General features: G+C 43.0%; 1 protein-coding gene across 13 annotated transcripts in view; it reads right to left on the reverse strand.

Annotated features, from left to right (window-relative positions):
• The window catches only part of ADAMTS18 (ADAM metallopeptidase with thrombospondin type 1 motif 18), a 314,623-nt gene that overhangs the window by 53,972 nt on the left and 239,994 nt on the right, over nt 1-20,657 (reverse strand). For 10 of the 13 annotated variants that reach the window (XR_015145275.1, XR_015145278.1, XM_086350001.1 and 7 more), the window contains 8 exons: nt 18,752-18,945; nt 18,412-18,495; nt 16,736-16,895; nt 15,782-15,887; nt 13,439-13,576; nt 11,208-11,361; nt 3,696-3,791; nt 573-721 (listed from right to left, as the gene is read on the reverse strand). Coding sequence is in view for 9 of the 13 variants with exons in the window: in XM_086350001.1 (XP_086206127.1) it covers nt 573-721; nt 3,696-3,791; nt 11,208-11,361; nt 13,439-13,576; nt 15,782-15,887; nt 16,736-16,895; nt 18,412-18,495; nt 18,752-18,945 (1,081 nt within the window). In the remaining 4 variants the exon portion in view is untranslated. The remainder of the gene's footprint in view (nt 1-572; nt 722-3,695; nt 3,792-11,207; nt 11,362-13,438; nt 13,577-15,781; nt 15,888-16,735; nt 16,896-18,411; nt 18,496-18,751; nt 18,946-20,657) is intronic. The other 3 variants (XR_015145277.1, XR_015145276.1, XM_086349995.1) reach the window with 2 other exon arrangements.

Here is a 20,657-nt window from a genome sequence, read left to right on the forward strand (position 1 = left end):
CCGACTCTTTTGCGACCCCGTGGACTATAGCCCCCAGGTGGCTCAGTGGGTAAAGAATCCGCCTACAATGCAGGAGACACAAGAGCCATGGGTTTGATCCCTGGGTTGGGATGATCCCCTGGAATAGGAAATGGCAAGCCACTCCAGTATTCTTGCCTGGAGAATCCCATGGACAGGGAAGCCTGGCAGGCTGCAGTCCATGGGGCTGCAAAGAGTTGGACACAACTGAGCGACTAAGCAGCAGGGACTGTAGCCCAGCAGGCTCGTCTGTCCATGGGATTCTCCAGGCAGGAATACTGCAGTGGGTTGCCACTTCTTCCTCTAGGGGATCTCCCCAACCCAGGGATCGAACTTGAGTCTCCTGCAGGGGCAGGTGGGTTCTTTACCACTGAGCCACCAGGGAAGTGCACACAGTGTTTATATACAAACAGTAAAACCCTCGTTGATTGCTATTAACCAGACAGAAGAAAACCACCCTTAAAAACAGGCATAAGCAAGATAAACAAATAGGCAAGATGGAGCAGGCTGAAAGTTCGGGTCTTACAAACACGGACTTTCTGTCGGAGCCTTACTTGGGGTTGTTGCAATGTCTCTCCTGATACCTGACACCTCCGCCACACGTTCGGGAACACTCTGACCACTTCGACCAGGCAGACCACTGGCCGTGGATGGGCCGGGGCCCCAGGTCCCCCAGCTTGACACACTGGCCTTGCCGACACCACTGTGAAAACAATGTGTGACATTCAGAGACCAGCTGGGAAAGTGGGCAGAAGTTAGACACCTGCGGGACAACGGGAAAAACCCGTCTGGCAGCAAACAGGAGGCTGCAGATGCTCTCAAGGCATTGCTAGCCACACCTGCCGGTACCCCGTGTTCAGCGCGTGCATTCTGAACGGCTGACATCTACGGGAAAGGGCATCTGTCACCAGGGGGCTGAGTAGGGCAGGCTTTGTGAGCCATCCGGGTGACGTGTGCAGATAAGGGTCCACCCAAGAGCCCAGGGAGGCAGCGCAGATGTGCCCACGGAGCCTGCCATGACATTTGCAAACAATGGGGTGCAGAGAACCCCAGGCTCATGCCTTCCAAGGGAATCCGTTTTTCAGACAGGAACACAGAATTTATCATGATGATTATCACATGAGATAGACAGGTATAATTATGCATACATTTTTATTTCAAACCATCCCCATAAGAGCATTTCTGATGAAACCGAGTAGCTTTCAGGCCACGCAAACTGTGCCTCTAGGTAACCCTTTGCCCCCGTCTGTATGAAAGGTCCGGCTGATGACTTTGGGCAGAGTGTCCCTTCCAAACTAGCTCTGGGTCTCTCCTGGGCTGGTGATCTGCTCAAGTTCAAGAGCTGTTTTCTGTGCAGATCTTTCCATCTGTATTCTCCTTTGTCCTTCAGTCCAGTTATGCGGGTTCCCTCTGTCCCTTGGGGCCCCCAAGGAGTGGTTTTCTTCCCCCTGTGGTGCTTTTATTATGAGCAAGTTCTGCATGACTTAGCATGACTGCACACTTGCCTAAAAGCCGTGCAATGAGATCCAAAGAGTTGGGGTTTGGATCATGCCAGGTTCTACCGAGGAGTGGGGGTTCAGTTACAGAATTAAGGGGAGGGGGTTTTCACTTTCAAATCTCCACTTTTCCCCTGTGACACCCTTGGCTTCGTGGCTGTTTGCTGTTTGCAAGGCTTGGTTGCGAGTGTATTGGGACGAGGTCAAAAGAGGACTTCCTCTCAATTCCTTGCCATGTGCTTATGAGCTCCCCCAGTTCTCTTTCCCCAGATTCCTTGCCACTTCAGAGTTTACACGAAATCATACCGCATGCCTCAGAACTTTGAAGGGGGGATGATGGGTCATTTGAGGATTTTGTCAACCATAAGCATGAATCTGAACCTTCCCCACCAGGAATATGATTTTCCTGGGCTAAGCTCAGTGGTTGTGACAAAGTAACAACAGCCAACAACAATAACAGAAGCAGCTACAGTTTATGAAGTTGCTTATAGGTCCACAAGGATGCCACAGAAGGGTGGGGGAAACTTGATACAGTAACTAATACAACTCTCACAAAGCATGAAGCAGTGAATAACTGAGTGAGAGAAATTTAGCAAAGAAATACTAACTTGCTCAAACTACCCAACTAGCAACACAATTAGCAGAGACTGGGATTAAACTCAGTCGCCTAAGCTCCAATGGCAGAAAGTAAAGAGGAACTAAAGAGCCTCTTGATGAGTGTGAAGGAAGTAAGTGAAAAAGCTGGTTTAAAACTCAACATTCAAAAAACTAAGATCATGGCATCCAGTCCCATCACTTCATGGCAAATAAATACATGGGGAAAAAGTGGAAGCAGTGACAGATTTTATTTTCTTGGGCTCCAAAATCACTGCAGACAGTGACTACAGCCATGAAATTAAAAGACCATTTGCTCCTTGGAAGGAGTTATGACAAACCTAGACAGCATATTAAAAAGCTGAGACATCACTCTGCTGACAAAGGCCCATACAGTGAAAGCTATGGTTTTTCCAGTAGTCATGTACTGATGTGAGAGTTGGACCATTAAGAAGGCTGAGTGCCAAAGAATTGATGCTTTTGAATTGTGGTGCTCGAAGAGTCCCTTGGACAGCAAGGAGCTCAAACCAGCCAATCCTAAAGGAAATAAACTCTGAATATTCACCGGAAGGACTGATGCTGAAGCTCCAATACTTTGGTCACTTGATGGAAAAAGCCTGCTCAATGGAAAAGACCCTGATGCAGGGAAAGATTGAAGACAGGAAGAGAAGGGGATGACAGAGGATGAGATGGTTGGATGGCATCACCGACTCAATGGACATGAGTTTGACCAAGCTCTGGGAGATGGTGAAGGTCAGGGAGGCCTGGTGTGCTGCAGTCCATGTGGTCACAAAGAGTTGAACACAACTTAGTAACTGAACAACAACTATTAGAACATTTAGGTATTTCTAATCTAAGAGAATTTACTATAAGGGACAGAATGCCTCTATCGGGCATGTCAGAAGCTCACTGATGGCCCTGGGAGGGGAGTCTCAGATGTGCTGTATGGAGGGGCAGTCCTTTCTTTGTTACTGAAGGAAATACCTGCTTCCTGAGACTTGTCTATACTGAATTAAGTTTAAAAAGCAAACAGTCGAGGGACTCCCCCAGCGGTCCAGTGGTTAAGAATCCGCCTTGCAACGCAGGGGGGCATGGGTTCAATCCTTGACTGGGGAACTAAGATCCCACATGCTGTGGAGCAACTAAGCCCATGTGTTGCAACTGCAGAGTCTGAGCACCACCACTAGAGAGTCCGTGTGCTGCGATGAAGAGCCCACACGGCCCAGAGGTGGTTCTGTGGGCCACAGCGAAGAGCTGACATAGCCAAATAAATATAAATTGTTAAAACAGCAAACAGACAATGAAACCCTCCAGCTCACTGAAAGAGAAACACTTAAGCCCAAGCCTCCATCTAAAAACGGAAAACAAAGGCAGAAGGAAAAAACCCTTCTTAAAAAAAATGGAGCCAACTCGGCTATATTAGCTATGAGTTTGAGAAGAGCTGCTAAAGAATAGCTAGTTAATTGAAAGCGAAGTCAGAAAATAGATGCAGCCAAAGCATTCCGTTCTGAGGTCACGGTACACGTAGTTTGGGTCCACTGCGTTATTAAGTCTCTAGAACTAAAAACTAGCAAGTATGCAGTTTACCATACTTAAGCCACAAACGGTCCCTTCCGCGGCAGGCATGAACTTGGTCTCACACCTGTGGCCCACTCGGTGGCACCAAAGGGATTTGCAAATGTCCTGAAAGGAAAGAAGGAGCTGGTAAGTGTGATGATACAATAAAAATGAAAATATCCAAAGCTGTTGTACACCACATTCTGTTTTGGGGTGGCTGAAATGGGATGTTATCTGGAAAGGAGAGGCAAGTGAAGTTAGCGGTGGCAAAGTAACTAGTAAAACGTCCTAGCAAACGTAGAAGCAGGAAATTTCCACATTATCTGTATATCCGTATGTGTTTAGTAATGACTAGGAGGTAACGATAGTTAACTTAGACACTTTTAACTAAGAGATTCAGCATAGCACCATCACCACCACTATTATCATCAAAGTAGAATAGATCAAGACTGGATTAATGCAACTCTGATTCAAAGCCTTGTTCTGCATTTCCCAGGTTGCATGACCTATGGACAAGCTATAGAAGCCCTTTAAATGGCGGTTTCCTCATCTATGAATAAGTGATAAAATCAGCACTTGCCTCAGAAGGGTTATTCCCAAGGATGAAAGTGTAATGACCATTGCCTTCTTGACCTTTATAACTTTCAAGCATCTGGACAACTTCATTCTTATACCAGACCGATGAAATAAATTAACTCTCAAGCTAATTTATTTGCTTGAGAAGGAAATGGCAGAAGATGGGAGAAGGACATGGCAACCCACTCCAGTATTCTTGGCTGGGAAATCCCATGGACCGAGGAGACTGGCGGGCTACAGTTCATGGGGTCGCAGAGTCGGACACAACTGAGTGACTAAATAACAACAAGCTGGATTGTACTCGGCAGAATGATGCCCTCTCCCCATGCAAACAACCACATCCGAGCTCTAGGAACCTGTGACTGTCCTAGGTGATAACAGCAAAGGAGAATTAAAGTTGCAAATAAAATTGATGGTGTTGATCCATTGCCTTTGAGATGGAGACGGTCTTAGATTTTCCAGATGGACCCCAGGTAATCACATGGGTCCTTAAACAGAGAAGAGGGTGCCAGAAGAGAACCAGAGAGATGGCACTGTGGGGAGGACTCAGGGAGGTGTTGCTGGCTTTTGAAGAGGGAGGAGGAGGCCATGAATCAAGGGATACAAGCAGCTTTGGGAGGCTGGAGAAGGCAAGAAAATGCCAGCTCTTCTAGAGTTTCCAGAAGGAGCACAACCTCACCAACTCTTGACTGTAGACCAGTGTGATGCATTTCAGAAGTCTACCTCCAGAACTGCAAGAAAATACATTTGAGCTGTTTTAACTCAATCAGTTCATGGAAACTGATTCCAGCAGCCACAGGTAATGAATACTGTCATTAACATCATTTAGTGGTGGACACTAGTCCTTTACATTGGGATCCCCAGGCCCCAGGGCATGGACCAGTACAGGCCTGTTAGGAACTGGGATGCACAGCAGGAGGTGAGCTGCAGGTGAGTGAGCGAAGCCTCATCTGTGTTTACAGCTGCTCCCATCGTGCTCATTACGGCTTGATCTCTGCCTCCCGTCAGGTCATTGGTGACATTAGATTCTCACAGGAGCACAATAAGTGCAATGTGCTTGAATTATCCTGAAACCACTCCCTTGCCATTGCCACTGCTCTGCTCCATGGAAAGATTGTCTTCCAAGAAACGAGTCCCTGGTGGCGTGAAAGACTGGGGGCCATTGCCTTATATCACCTCATTTAGATGAGGGAACTGAGCAAGATGCTGGCACTCTCAAGCTGTCAAGTCACCAAGCTGGTAAGTGCCAAAGGGGCCGGATTCCAGAGTCTGGGTCCTTGACCACAGCACTGGATCTGCTTTCATTACCAACGGTTGTCAAAAAGCTCTCAACTTCTCTACCCCTTGACTGTCTATTTATAAAGTAAAGTGACTGAACCAGATTCCTTCCAGTTCAAAAGGTAAACTTGCTTTTCAGAATGACATCATAAATGGAAGGTCAAAATCATGAATCATCAGTCATTCTGTTTCATTTGCCACATTCTAGTGACCAAGGTCCATTTTGGGGAAAATTAACAATGAGGGAGAAGACAACAAACAACATGATTTTTATGGTCACTTGTTGGAGCCCTGAAAATTCAATGAACCAGGCACCCAATTCTCCAAGCATTCCAGTTAACAGAGATTCCATGGCTAGAAACACATGGCAAGAACATACTTAGAAATCTTTGACAACAAAAGTGTCCCATTAGACAGAAAACATAGGGAAACAGGAGGTGCAGGCAGTGAGTCTTGTCTTGTGGGTTGTATAGTGTGTCTCTTAAAAAGAGAAGGGAAGGACCTCTTGATCCCTGGGTCGAGAAGATCTCCTGGAGGAGGGCATGGCAAACCATTCCAGTACTCTTGCCTGAAGAATCCCATGGACAGAGGAGCCTGGCGGGCTACAGTCTGTGGGGTCACAAAGAGTCGGACACGACTGAAGTGATTTAGCACGCTTGCACAAAGTATTTCCAAATCTCAACACAGCTCATAAGACACTACATGGAAACGTTTCCCATGGAAATGGACCTGTCACTGACATTAGTAGAAAGCGTGAGGCAGCCTTCCAACTAGACGAATGAAGTTTACCATCTCCGTGCATTCCCATCTGGGTCACCCTGAATCCAAGAGGGACCAGTTAAGGTGGAAAAAACCCGTCTCTATCAAAACGAAACAGAGGGATGGGAGGTCACCATGGAAACAAAGCTGCAGCGAGAAAGGCTTTCAGAATTAAACTGCTTTCTCTCTTACAGCCCAGGTCAAGCCATAACACACACCCAGAGCCAATGTGGCAGCCACCAAAATGGCCCCAGAGTGGACCAAAGCAACGGAGGCCCCAATCCGTGGCCAATGCCAAGCCACAGGGCCAAGGAAAAGGGGCAGCTGGAGGAGACCAGGAAAATCAAGCAAAACACAGAAACACAGGGATTCCAGAGTGAAATACGACTGGCTGTGCAAACATGTTATTTCTTTTGTGGTGGAGCACAGAAGTCAAGTGTAATTATAGCCAATGACGTGTTCTGACGACCCCAGAGCCTTCAGAGCAAGCTTTCTTTCAAAAGAAACAGAAATCAGAGTTTGCACTTTTTTCTTTCTTGTTCTTACCTCTTTTTATTTTTTCAGCCTATTCATCTAACTTTTCCTTATCTATAATTCCTTAGTCTTAAGTCATAATTTAAGGGAAAAAGAAAATAAGCATGGAGACCCCAAAGGCCTTGTGTTGCCTGGATGTGATTTTTAAGGAGTCTCAGCGCTGTCCATTGTTCCATCTGGTCCCTGGGTGCCCACCTTCTCCTACTGTTTCTAATGATTGGATGCCCCTTTAAGGGAAGTATGAGATGCACAAAGGTTAAAGGTCTCTGCCAATCCAACTTTATCAAGCATCTCAAATTTAATACAACCAAAACACAATTCCCCAGCTGTCCCCCCAAATCTGTTCCATGTTCCACAGCTCACTTATGACACCCCCATCCTATCAGCTGCACAAGCCCCAAGCCCCAGAGTCATCTTTGGCTCCTCAAGAGAAGCTACTCCTGCTTCCTTGAGGAATGATGAGAAAGAGATAGAGGCAAAATTGTCCATGTTCTGAAAACGGGAGTGCTAACAATATGTGGGCTCTGATCAGATGTCCTTGGTGGCCCAGGGGTTAAGACTTCGCGCTCCCAATAAAGAGGACACAGGTTCGATCCCTGTTCAGGGAACGAAGATCCCACATGCTATGTGGAACAGCCACAAGAAATATGTGGCCTTTGATTATCATTGTAAATCCAATAAGCAGTTACTGAGTATCTGTTAATACGTCAGGTATATGCCAGGCATTGCAGACACTCTATCTACTGAGGCAAGAGACATACACAGACAGTTAAAATATTAGTATCACAAGTCTGTGAAGGTGGCATAAAGGGTGAAAACAGAGCTCAGGGAAAGTGGAGTTTAAGTTTCCTTGGGGGAAAAACGGAGGTAATATTTGAGCTGAATCTTTAACAATAGTAATAATGAAAAAGAGAAATACTTGTCCTCATGGCCACGCAGCATTTCAGGATGGAAAGCACACAAAGACCTGTGGCCACAGAACCAGGAAATGCCTGAAAAACTTACAAGCTCATCAACACAGCTGGACTCTAAGTCCCTGCGAGAGTTGCTAGAAGTTGAAATGTGATGTAGTAAATTTAGCAGATTACAAAGTAGCTGTGATTTAGATACTAGAAAGTTTCTCTTTATTCCTCCCAATGTCAAATTCTTTTTAAAATAATTTTTACTGGGGGTATAACTTCATGGTATATACCACTTCATGGCAAGTAGATGGGGAAACAATGGAAACAGTGACAAATTTTATTTTCTTGGGTCCCCAAATCACTGCAGATGGTGACTGCAGCCATGAAATTAAAAGATGCTTGCTCCTTGGAAGAAAAGCTATGACAAACCCAGACCAGCATATTAAAAAGCAGAGACATTACTTTGCCAACAAAGGTCTGCCTAGTCAAATCTATGGTTTTTCCAGTAGTCATGTATGGATGTGAGAGTTGGACTATAAAGAAAGCTGAGTGCTGAAGAATTGATGCTTTTGAACTGTGGTGTTGGAGAAGACTCTTGAGAGTCCCTTGGACTGCAAGGAGATCAACCCAGTCAATCCTAAGGGAAGTAAATCCTGAATATTCATTAGAAGGACTGATGCTGAAGCTGAAGCTCCAGTACTTTGGCCACCTGATGCGAAGAGCTAACTCACCAGGAAAGACCCTGATGGTAGGAAAGACTGAAAGCAGGAGGAAAAGGGGATGACAGAGGATGAGATGGTTAGATGGCATCACCAACTCAATGGACATGAGTTTGAGCAAACTCCAGGAGATGGTGAAGGACAGGGATGCCTGGCGTGCTGCAGTTCACGAGGTCACAAAGAGTCGGACAGGACTGAGTGACTGAACAACAACAACAAAATAACAGACATATGGGATTCCCAGGTAGAGCTAGTGATAAGGAATCTGCCTGCCATTGCAGGAGACACAAGAGACGTGGTATTTGATCCCTGGCTTGAGAAGATCCCCTGGAGAAGGCAATGGCACCCCACTCCAGTACTCTTGCCTGGAAAATTCCATGGATGGAGGAGCCTGGTAGGCTGCAGTCCATGGGGTCGTGAAGAGTCGGACACGACTGAGTGACTTCACTTTGACTTTTCACTTTCATGCATTGGAGAAGGAAATGGCAACCCACTCCAGTGTTCTTGCCTAGAGAATCCCAGGGATGGGGAAGCCTGGTGGGCCGCCATCTCTGGGGTCGCACAGAGTCGGACACGACTGAAGCGACTGAGCAGCAGTAGCAGCAATAAAAGTAGTTTCTAAGGACTGAGTGTGAATGCTGAAGTTTAGGAAACACTGGTATTACCTAACAAGGAGGAAGCACCCATGCTCATCAGTATGGGTGAGGAGATTTGTTTAACCTCTGAAGTTGGGTGGCTTTGGGCAAATGGAATTCTCTGAGCCCCAGTTAAAAAGCAGGTGATGATTCTCCCTTCAAAAGGCTTTTGTGAAGGTTGAGAAACAGTGAAATATGTCTCTAAGCAGAATGCCGTGTGTGGAGCAGAGGCTTGCTTAGCAGTTACTACAGGGTGATGGGCGGTGGTGGTGCTGCAATGGTGGGAATGGTGGTAGAGAAAAGGAAGAGACAGGAGAGAGGAGGAGAGGGAAGAGACACAGAGATGGGAAGAGCAGCTGCCAATCTCCATAATTTCCAGGTCTCCAGACACTCAGGATTCCCATATTTCTCTTTGGATACCAGGAAGCAACCAGCTTAAAAATGATTCTACTTTTTAGTGATGTTGAGATGATCAGTGGCATGGTTGCTGACCAATTAGAAGGATGTTTCTCCCATTTCTACCTCCTGGACTTTTGCTTTTTCCCATGTATCTTTTTCATAAAAAGATACGTCTTCCTTTTTTTAATTTTAAATTTATATTGGTGTATAGTTGATTAACACCCTGATTCAATTCCTGGGTCAGGAAGGGCCCCTGGAGAAGGGATAGACGACCCACTCTAGTATTCTTGGGCTTCCCTGGTGGCTCAGCTGGTAAAGAATCCGCCTGCAACATGGGAGACCTGGGTTCGATCTCTGGGTTGGGAAGATCCCCTGGAGAAGGGAACGGCTACCCACTCCAGTATTCTGGCCTGGAGAACTGCATGGACAGAGGTGCATCCCATTGACTGTATCATCCATGGGGACGCAGAGTTGGACATGACCGAGCAACTTTCACTTTCGCAGTTGACTAACAATGTTGTGTTAGTTTCAGGTGTGCAGCAAAGATGAATGGATAAAGAAGATGTGGTATATGGATACACAATGGAATATTACTTAGCCATAAAAAAGAATGAAACAGTGCCATTTGCAACAACACAGACCGACCTAGAGATGATCATGTACTGTGCTGTGCTTAGCCACTAAGTCATGTCTGGCTCTTTGTGGTCCCATGGACCGTAGCCTACCAGGCTCCTCTGTCCGTGGGGATTCTCCAGGCAAGAATACTAGAGTGGATTGCCATTTCCTACGCCAGGGGATCTTTCCAACCCAGGGATCGAATGCGTGTCTCTTGGGTCTCCTGCATTTGGTAGGCAGATTCTTTAACACTGTACCACCTGGGAAGTTTATCATACTAAGTGAAGTAAGTCAGAGAAAGACAAATATCATATCATATCACTTATATGCAGAATCTAAAAAAAATGATACAAACTTATTTACAAAACAGGTAAGTGTTCCTTGAAAGAAAGACTTCACACAAAAATCTTGTTAAAATTACTCAAGAGAGACTTTGAATTTTTACATACCAAAAGAAGTTAGCTGCCAAAGATTGTGTTCATATTACTGTAAAAGGTACATGTATGCATTTTGAAGGGGTGATGGTCTTATATGAATTACATTAAAGGTGAGGGTAGGATGATTTAAGAGAATAACACTGAAACATGTACATTACCATACATAAAATAGATGACCAGAGCAAGTTCTGTGCGTGAAGTAAGGCAGCCAAAGCTGGTCCTCTGGGACAACCCAGAGGGATAGGGTAGGGAGGGAGGTGGGAGGAGGGGTTCAGGATGGGGGGACACATGTATACCTGTGGCTGATTCACGATGATGTATGGTAAAAACCATCACAATACTGTAAAGTAATTATCCTCCAATTAAATTAATTAATTAAAAAAAAGAGTATGAAACACAATGAAATGAACAAAAACAGTTACGAGCATTAGGTGAAAGCCATTGTATCTAGATTTACTACTTGTGATAAAATCGTTGTCTACAGAGGAGGAATTTGGTATTTAAACCAGGCACGGTCTACGGGGGATAAGTCTGGATAATTCATCGACAGTAAAATTGCCACTTAATTATCACGCCAAACAAATGACATTTTAGAGGTAACCCAGACTCTAACCCTTGGCCTTAGCAAACCAAATGTTTATACTTCTGTTAGACTCTTAATGTAGGTTTGGAATCACAAGAAACATACCTTCACAAGACCAAGGCCGCATAACTTGGCTTTGGCCCCAAACTGCCACTTGCACTGCGTGTCGGCGTCGTACATCTGTCCTGGCAGTTTGTCTGGGTATTTATACTGTCCTGTTTGCTTGGGCTCATCCACCAGACACCCAGCCTGAGGTGTGCTGCAATAACACATCCTTATTAGTTCCCATGTTTATCTGTGATCTCGCCACACAGAACACTACACCTCTGAATGCATTCACGCAAAGGAAAATGTAACATGGCAAAGCAATAGGCACGTGCTTAAAATTAAGAGTGAGTCCTGTCCTGTCTAAGAAAACGAAATTTACAGGACCACAAAGTGTTTACGTGGGACTGGAAGTTACAGTTATCTGACTGGTTAAGCTTGGCCTGTGAGGAGATGGGGAACGTCAACTTTCCCCAACGGTCTCATTCAACAATATTCAACAAATTTTTACTGCGTGCCTGCTCTGTGGTGAGTACTAAAGTCATAAAATAAACTAGAGACAATTACTTGTCTCCACAAAGTTGAAAGTCATGCTGTGTGTGTGTTTGTTTTAAACAGATAATGGGGTGTGGTCAAAGATGTATTTTACCTCCAGTAATCTCTATGAGCAACAAATGAATAAGGTTTTTGAAAGAAATCAGGAGAAAGGATACAATGGGAACAAAGCAGAACAATCTCCCCGAAGTATACTGAACTGGGATGTGTTGGAAAAAAGCACAGTCCAAATGGGGTGGATTTTCATGCACCTTATCTCCACTTACTTAAATTAATTAAACTAGGGTATCAGTGAGAGATAAAACAGCATGGTGGTTACACATGACTTTGGAGTCAGACAGATGGGGGTCTAGTCAACCAAGCCAATACAACCAACTCCTGTGTATCTGATTACTAACAGAATCTGACTTCTGTAAGAGTTGTTCACAGATCAAGCAAGACAAAGTAACACGCTCAACAGAGCACAGGAAGCATTCAAAGTTAGCTTTTCTTGTCCTTATTGTCATCATCAGCCAAAAGAATTTAACTATATCATATTCAACTTATAGTAAGAAATTCAATTTATACTAAGTTGACCTTGATTTATCATATTTATTGATTTTATTCTCACATGAGATAGGAAAGGTAACTTTAGGCCCCAGACCGTAAATTGAAAATTAGTAAGAATTTCTCCTATGTGACAAAGTCACATAGCAAAAGCATTGTTAATATTTCACTGTCCTTTGGGGCATCATTTGGTTTGACATCCTTCCACTGAATCATCCTTGCCTGTGTGTATGGCTAATTCTGTAAACATCTGCAAATAATATGCAATGGTACAGGTTAAAGAAAAAGTATTAAGAGTATTAATTCCCAAAGAAACTTGGTTAGTTTCCCTAATACCTGGTCAAGAGGAGATGCCTTTAGAACCTGAGTGTTCTTGTGCATCAACATAGATTAACAAGATACATCTGCACACATGTAAAAAATGAGATACATGCATACATGTCTAATGCCTCTAGTGTTGCATAATGTCCAAATGGTTAAATATGTATTATATTTAATAAAATCAAAGGAAACTTCAAATAGTGTCAAGCTGGTGCTCATTATTTAATACAAATCAAACAGTGCTACCTTCCTACATTTTACTAATGTAATAAATCTAGGAGTTCTGAGTTACTGAAGGAATTTTACATAGCTATCATGCCCTTTGGATGTCTTTTGGACACCAAGTTAGCTCCTGGCCATTTCAAACAAAATAGTCAATCGCCACAATGCTCCATTCATTGTAAAACAAACACTCTATTTTAGTACTTTTAATACTCTTATGACCGAGTTGATTGACTAGATTAAAATAATCAGTCACAATAGAAAGATAATATACCCAGCAACCTCTGGATGTCTTAGAGGAGACAGTTCTAAGCACAGCTTTTGGAGTCATAACAGATCTAAGTGTGTCTTTTGTCCTCAACTGACCAGCTGTAGAACCTTCAGTAACACTATTAACCACCCGAAGACTCAATTTCCTCAACTCTAAAATGAGGATAATAACAGGATTGACGTGAGGACTGACTGAGGCATTACGTGGAGAACGTGTAACACGGTATTAGGCCTTCCGTGTATTTTTTTCAGCCACAGTCATGACAATATCATCATCATCATCAACCCTCCAAGTATTTGTTTTCAGTCTACTGAGCACCATTCACAGTCACTCCTCCAAACCTGGGAATGCCCTTGGCCCCGGTTTGTCTTCTTACCTAAGGAATTTCTTGAGGTACTGCCGGCTGCATGAAGACCATGAAAACACACCATTGTTTCCGGTCAGCGTGGGTGACATGATATTGCCTTCCGTTTTCCTGCAGGGGTTGCCTTCTCCATCATGAACCATGCCGAAACTAAAACAGAAAGCAAACAGAAAGGCTTCTGTGAACCCATTTTCCAAACTATAAGCAGAGGATGAAAAAGATGTACTGAGAATCAGGGAACCCAAGGGAGGGACAGAGTTACTGAATTGTAAGAAAAGAGAAGTGAAGTGAAGTGAAGTTGCTCAGTCGTGTCCGACTCTTTGCAACCCCATGGACTGTAGCCTACCAGGCTCCTCTGTCCATGGGATTTTCCAGGCAATAGTACTGGAGTGGATTGCCATTTCCTTCTCCAAAGAAAAGAGAGCTGGACCATAAAGAAGACTGAGCGCTGAAGAAGTGATGCTTTTAAACTGTGGTGCTGGAGAAGACTCTTGAGAGTCCCTTGGACTGCAAGGAGATCCAACCAGTCCATCTTAAAGGAAATCAACCCTGAATATTCATTGGAAGGACTGATGCTGAAGCTGAAGCTCCAATACTTTTGGCTACCTGAAGCGAAGAGCCTCCTCTTTGGAAAAGACCTTGATGCTGGGAAAGATTGAAGGTGCGAGGAGAAGGAGCTGACAGAGGATGAGATGGTTGGATGGCATCACCGACTCAATGGACATGGGTTTGAGTAAACTCCAGGAGGTTAGTGAGGGACAGGGAAGCCTGATGTGCTGCAGTCCATGGGGTTGCAAAGAGTTGGATATGACCGAACAACAACAACGATTCTGTTGTGACTCTCGTCTACAAACCAGCCACTTACCCATTATTCCTCTCAATTTATCAGGTTAGTAATGGCAGGATGGCTGTATACTGTGAGCTGATCAGTGAGGGACCCGGGGATTAAAAAAATTTTTTTTTAATTAATTTTTACTGGTTGCTTCACAATACTGTGTTAGTATTTACTGTATAGCAAACTGAACCAGCTATATGTATACACATGTCCCCTCTTTTTCAGATTTCCTTCCCTTTTAGGTCACCATAGAGCACGGAGTAGAGGTCCCCTAGTTATCTGTTTTATCCACAGTGGTGTGTAAACATCAATTCAGTCTCCCAGTTCATCCCACTGCCTCTTCCCCCTTGGTGTCCATACATTTGTTCTCTACATCACCTATGTCTATTTCGGCTTTGTGAAAAATAAGATCTATGCTACTTTTCTAGATTCAACATACACGTGTGAATACACGGTATTAGAGGTGATGGATCCACACATAGTTATTTATTAACCTCAACATACACTCAGGGAAAGCATTTTCCCAAGCTCCACTCTGCCCAGTTCAGTTCTTCTTTGTACCTAACCAAGAAGCTAAGGGGTTTGTTTGGGAGACAGTCTTTCTAAATATATTTGTGAAAGTCCAAAGCAGAGGGAAATTTATGTATAAAGCATCAAAGGAAAGAGTAAGAGTCACAGAAATGGGAATAAGGTGGGGAGAGAGCAAAGCCATTCCTCTAAGAGGAAAAGGTCATTAAACCAGCACCTTAGTGTAGTTTTCCGGATATAAGAAATCCAATTGAATTGGATTTTGAACTTAAATTTTTTTAATTTTCTAACTTTGATTTGACAGCCTATCAGAAGATAATATGCATTTTCTTTGGTACATGTCAAAAGTTTTATCAAAATCTTATGACTTGTTTCCTTCATAATTTAACTATTAGGCCATGTTACTTACAGTCTGAACAACAACAGCAAAGTCCACTTACACACACAATGGAATACTAAGGAGTTATCACATGTTGTTCACAAGAGCCTTGACAATGACTGGCCTCTGTTTGGGCCCTTCTTTCAGTCAAGTGTGATCTTCCCTGGTAGCTCAGCAGATAAAGAATCTGCCTGCATTGCAGGAGACCCTGGTTTGAATCCTGGATTGGGAAGATCCCTGGAGAAGAGATAGGCTACTCACTCCAGTATTCATGGGCTTTCCTGGTGGCTCAGATGGTAAAGAATCCGCCTGCAATGTGGGAGACCTGGGTCTGGAAGATCCCAAGGAGAAGGGAACGGCTACCCACTCCAGTATTCTGGCCTGGAGAACTGCATGGACAGAGGAGCCTGATGGGCTACAGTCCAAGGGGTCTCAAAGAGTCAGACACGACTGAACAACTTCCACAAATGAAACAAACAGTCGAGTACTATCGTAAACCTTATATAAGATGTGTCATATTTATTCCACCCAGATCGATAATAATCATTAGAGCAAAGCCAATGAACCACCCAGCTGGCTTTCATATAAAGCGGTGCATCGAGGGGTCACTTACTTGTGGCCTGACTCGTGAGCGATGGTGAAGGCCAGGCCAAGCCCTGTGTCCTCATTGATGGTACAGCTTCGGTACTTGCTGCACATCCCACTGATGGGGGCGAACCCTGTTGAGACAGCAATTTCAAGCCCAAAGGAAACATTCCTGATCATTTCCGATGCCCAAATGCTGTGCACACTTTTAGTTTAAAAGATGATTGTACATATATGAAACGGGTCGCCAGTGCAGGTTCGATGCACGATACGGGATGCTTGGGGCTGGTGCACTGGGACGACCCAGAGGGATGGTATGGGGAAGGAGGAGGGAGGAGGGTTCAGGATGGGGAACACATGTATACCTGTGGCAGATTCATTTTGATATATGGCAAAACCAATACAATATTGTAAAGTTAAATAAAATAAAATAAAATAAAAAGAGGAAAAAAAAAAGATGATTGTATTTTTTTTTTTTTTTTTGCAGAAAAACACTAAAGGTATATGTCTCTCTGTCCCCTCTAAATAGATAAGAGTAGAACTTAACACTTTCTTTTTAAAGATACTTTCAGCTGAGTCCTTCAAAGTTCAAATAACTTTTTTAAAAAAGCACGCTTACTTAGGGGCACAGTTGAGTGCCACAGAGACTAGGCAGGCTCTTTTCAGCTATCCAGCTCTGCACTCAAGATGCTTAGGGAATAACCTACAACTTGCATAGTTAAACAATAATTGATCTCATGCCTGCAGGATCATCACAAAGTTTAATAAAGAAAAACACAACAGGAATAAAGCAAAGGGGCCCCCATTCCACACTGAGTTCAATTAAACAGAACAATATTCAGAGAGGGTACAATGAGGCTACTCCACAATTTAAAGATTGTTTCCTTAATAAGAATCCCAAGAGCCAGTCACCCAACAGAAAGTTTCCAGCCTGTGTTTTTAGCTGACATGGGTGTGCATGAAGCATGTGTTCATATCATACCTAGAGTGTCACATGGTTCATTTTTCCAGGAACAGATATCGAATCCCGTGAGTAAGATAGCATGGTCATGCCTCTTGCCATTCTTTCCAGCGAGGGCAGACTGCCACTGACAGAAACTATTCAGAGACTGGTCCGCATGATGGTTGATCAGTAATCCTCCCTACGGGAAACCCGCACAAACCAAAGTGTGAATGTGTGACAGACGTGAGAATGTTGCGTCACTCCATTTGTACAGGCAAACACAGAAGCATCACGTTTCTGGGGGAAGGGTCAACAGGGGAAAACACTTGAGCTAAGGTTGGACATAACTGGTGTTTAAAACTGTTGCAGGTAAATGTTCACAATATCGGAAGTAACCGCAGAGCACTGGTAGTGTGCTTTGTGGCCAGTTGTATTTCTATAACAAATACACTGGCGTCAGTTAGAAACACCTTTGTCCATCTCACACTGGTACCATCTTTATAGAACTGTTACTACTTTTACAATATAATTATTACTTAGTGGGGTAAAGTTCAGTGGATCCTTCAGTTGAGCATGAGGACAGAACTGATCATGGCTTGCCTACTCCTATGTCCAAATTTCCAGGAAAGGGCTCAGCACATCATAGCTACAGTCCCTCAATCAATAAACTGAAAGCTTGCTGAATGGATGAAGAAACAAACAATTACAATATTCTAAAGGGTAAGCAAGGATCTACTTTTAAAATAATTTTTTAATCAAATTTTTCCTAAGAACTATTAACTTGGGTCAAGTTGAGAGTTTTTAGACAAAACCCTTAATCATCAGTGAATTAGGATGCTGCTGACTTTGAGTCCTTGGGGACAGTATAAGCGGTAAATTAGAAGTACCTCCCAAACAACATACACCTTTTCTTCTTTTCTAAAATTCTAAGAATAATTTGATACCTTGTTAACCTCAGGAGCACTAGAGACCTGGCAATTATATTCATTTTTGCCTCATCTCTGACTCTCTGCTTTGTCCATTCATTACAGATGAAGAGGAAAAGCCTTAGGGGACTTAAAAAATAGTCAGATTGGTAATGCCCACCTCAGAAAATACAGTTGTAACATCAAAACACCACAAAGCAGGAGGTGCTGTACAAGTTAACCCTTGATGATATGTTCTGCTTGCATCTCCCTGTAACTAAGCCAAGGCCAGTTAAATATCCCTTGTTTATTTTCTGTAGGTAAGGTGGTGCTGGGAGACAGTAAGCTTTTTACCAGAATTTTCGGATGACTTATTTTCAGTATATTTTCAAAATAGCCTTTTGTAATTACCCAGAATCTCCAACTTGCCAAATCCAGCTAACATTTAAATCTCCTACCAAATGTACTTTCCTTGTGAAGCCTGCATAATATTTTATAATATCTATCTTCTACTTTTTGTATTCATTTTACATTTTTGTAGTCATGTTACAGATGCACTTTTAATCATATTTTATATCACTGTATATCTACACATATATTGTATGTTTAGATATAAATTATCATTTTGTGAGGTTTTAGTATTTAAATAGACAACCCTATTGGATTGTACTTTCCTTGAGGGTAATTAGAAATTTTCAAAGTTGAATTTTTAATGACAGTTCCATGGGGTGGCAACACAGCAGGTGTTCGCTAAGTGTATCCTGAATGGCAGAATGAATGAAGAAAAAAGAAACGCAGTGTGGCACCTACCGGTTCTTGTTCCAGAAGAATGAGGCTAACCACGACAATGTTTATATCACTTCCAATGGTCCCATCTTTAAAGAGGCTGGAAACCTGTTGAAACAAATTGAAATCAGAGAAAAGCAAAAAAAAAAAAAAAAATTTTTAATTTCCAAAACTGCAAGGGAATATGAGCAAGTATGCATTGATTTGACCAAATATATTTATGTAGGAAGGCAATTTCCTTCCAACTTAATTTCTTTCAATACAATCACGTGGCTGCATCTGCTATTTAACTCACACACGGGAACTCCACGACTCTGAGCTGTCTCAGGGAGGCAGAGGGCTGGGGTCCTGACTGTCTCCGTACCATGTTCATGACCGTGAGAATGTACGTGGTGACATTGGCCTTGCCATGCTTCTCCACCATCTTCTTGTCTGCTACCACAAGGGTTTCCACGTTGAGGCCCTTCTGTGACTTGCCAGCTGACCTTCTGGGCCGTCCCGAGCTCCCATATTCATCAAACCTGAGATAGGTGTCCTCTGTGGGAGGCTTAGGGGCATCTACAGGGAACAGAAGAGCATTTGGAAGGGCCGTCAGCAGAGCTCAGCGAGGAGACAGACAGACATCTCATCAAGGGGAGGAGGGAGACCACGCAACAAGCACTTCACTCATCTCCTGACAGATGATGTCACTGCACCTGTTCTGGGACTTTGGACCTAATCTGTGGTCAAGAGAGACTCTTTCAGTAGAAGGTGCAATGGATGGACAGACAAATGGATTGAGTAACTCAAAAGTGCTCTCCAAAGAGTCAAAGAAAAGAAGCTACAATTCTAGCTGGAAGAGTGGGTCAAGAAAAATCAGTATTGTGGGAAGAATCTTTAAAAACATAAAATGCTCATTTTATTTTATTGCTTAGAAACTGCAGACACAGACATTTTCCTTTGCTTCTGAATTCATTATCACACTTTGTATTGCTGCTGTTCTTGTTCAGTCGCTAAGTCATGTCTGACTCTTGGCAACTCCATAGGTTACAGCAGGCCAGGCTTCCCTGTCCTTCACTATCTCCCAGAATTTGCTCAATGTCATGCCCATTGAGTTGGTGATGCTATCCAACCATCTCATCTCTGCTGCCCCCTTCTCCTTTTTTTCTATATACAGGCTGTATATTATTTTCTAACTAAAGTTTACAAATATGTATCCTGTAGAATGCTGCCCACATTCTTGTTTCATCAACACCAACTTTAATATAGTACAAAATAAGTGGTCAATAGGACTCTTTGACCCAATATTAATTTAGTTGCTGTGGAAACAGAATAGTCAGAAGTGATATTTAAAATTCTATTAAATGCTTTGTAATAGATAAGGTGCTGGCATGGATATTGGCCAGTGTCTGAGCAGAGACCTCAAAGTACCTGTTAGATTAGGCACCATCCCTTTAGTTAATGGACAGTGACAGATTCAAGGGTTGCTGGGAAGGAAAAACGCATTTGGAAAGCTCAGGACTGTATGTACTACAGATCCATTTAATACTATAACAACTGGTACAGTCATTATAGTGAAGTCATTACTCCACAGAGAAAAATGAAATGATCAAATCATTTAGAGCTCAATTTAAAACCTCAATTGGCCATTTTGATAAATGACTCTGAGTTTCAGTTTCCTTATCCATGAAATGAGGATCATATCTAATCATAAAGCTGCTTTAAAGATTAGCTTTTATATTTCATATCAAGTATGTGTCATGGCCACTATGAATATCATCACTATCCTTAATACCACTAGTATTACAAATTCACGCCAAATAGATGTTCCTTAAAAAGGATATTTCAGTAATACCAAATCCCCGAAACCAATTCAAGTGCTAGACACTGTCTTTCACGACTGCTAGTGATCACCCACTTCTTCTGCTCCTGGGTACCACCCAGCCGCCCTGCCCAACTACGCAGTCACACGCTGCTCACGGCTCCGGAGACTGTGAAATGCAGCTGGTGCCACGGAAGGAATGGGATTTTTAATTTTGTTTCATTTTTATTAATTTTATTTTATATTTAAAAGACAGTATTTGATTCAGCTATTTAAAAAACTTTATATAGGGAACAATTTGACTGTGTAAGTCTACTTCTCACCTTTAAGTTTTATAAAATCTAGATACAGATTAAGCATTTCTGGTGAGAATTTACTGTCTGATTTGGAATTGTTCTCTAAGTGTAAAATAAATGGATTTCTAAAATTTAATATGAAAAAATAATATAAAATACATCATTTAAATTCG

Source organism: Bos grunniens, chromosome 18 (assembly GCF_055505025.1).
Source record: "Bos grunniens cultivar Pamir isolate PY7600 chromosome 18, Bosgru_T2T1.0, whole genome shotgun sequence".
Taxonomy (NCBI): domain Eukaryota; kingdom Metazoa; phylum Chordata; class Mammalia; order Artiodactyla; family Bovidae; genus Bos; species Bos grunniens.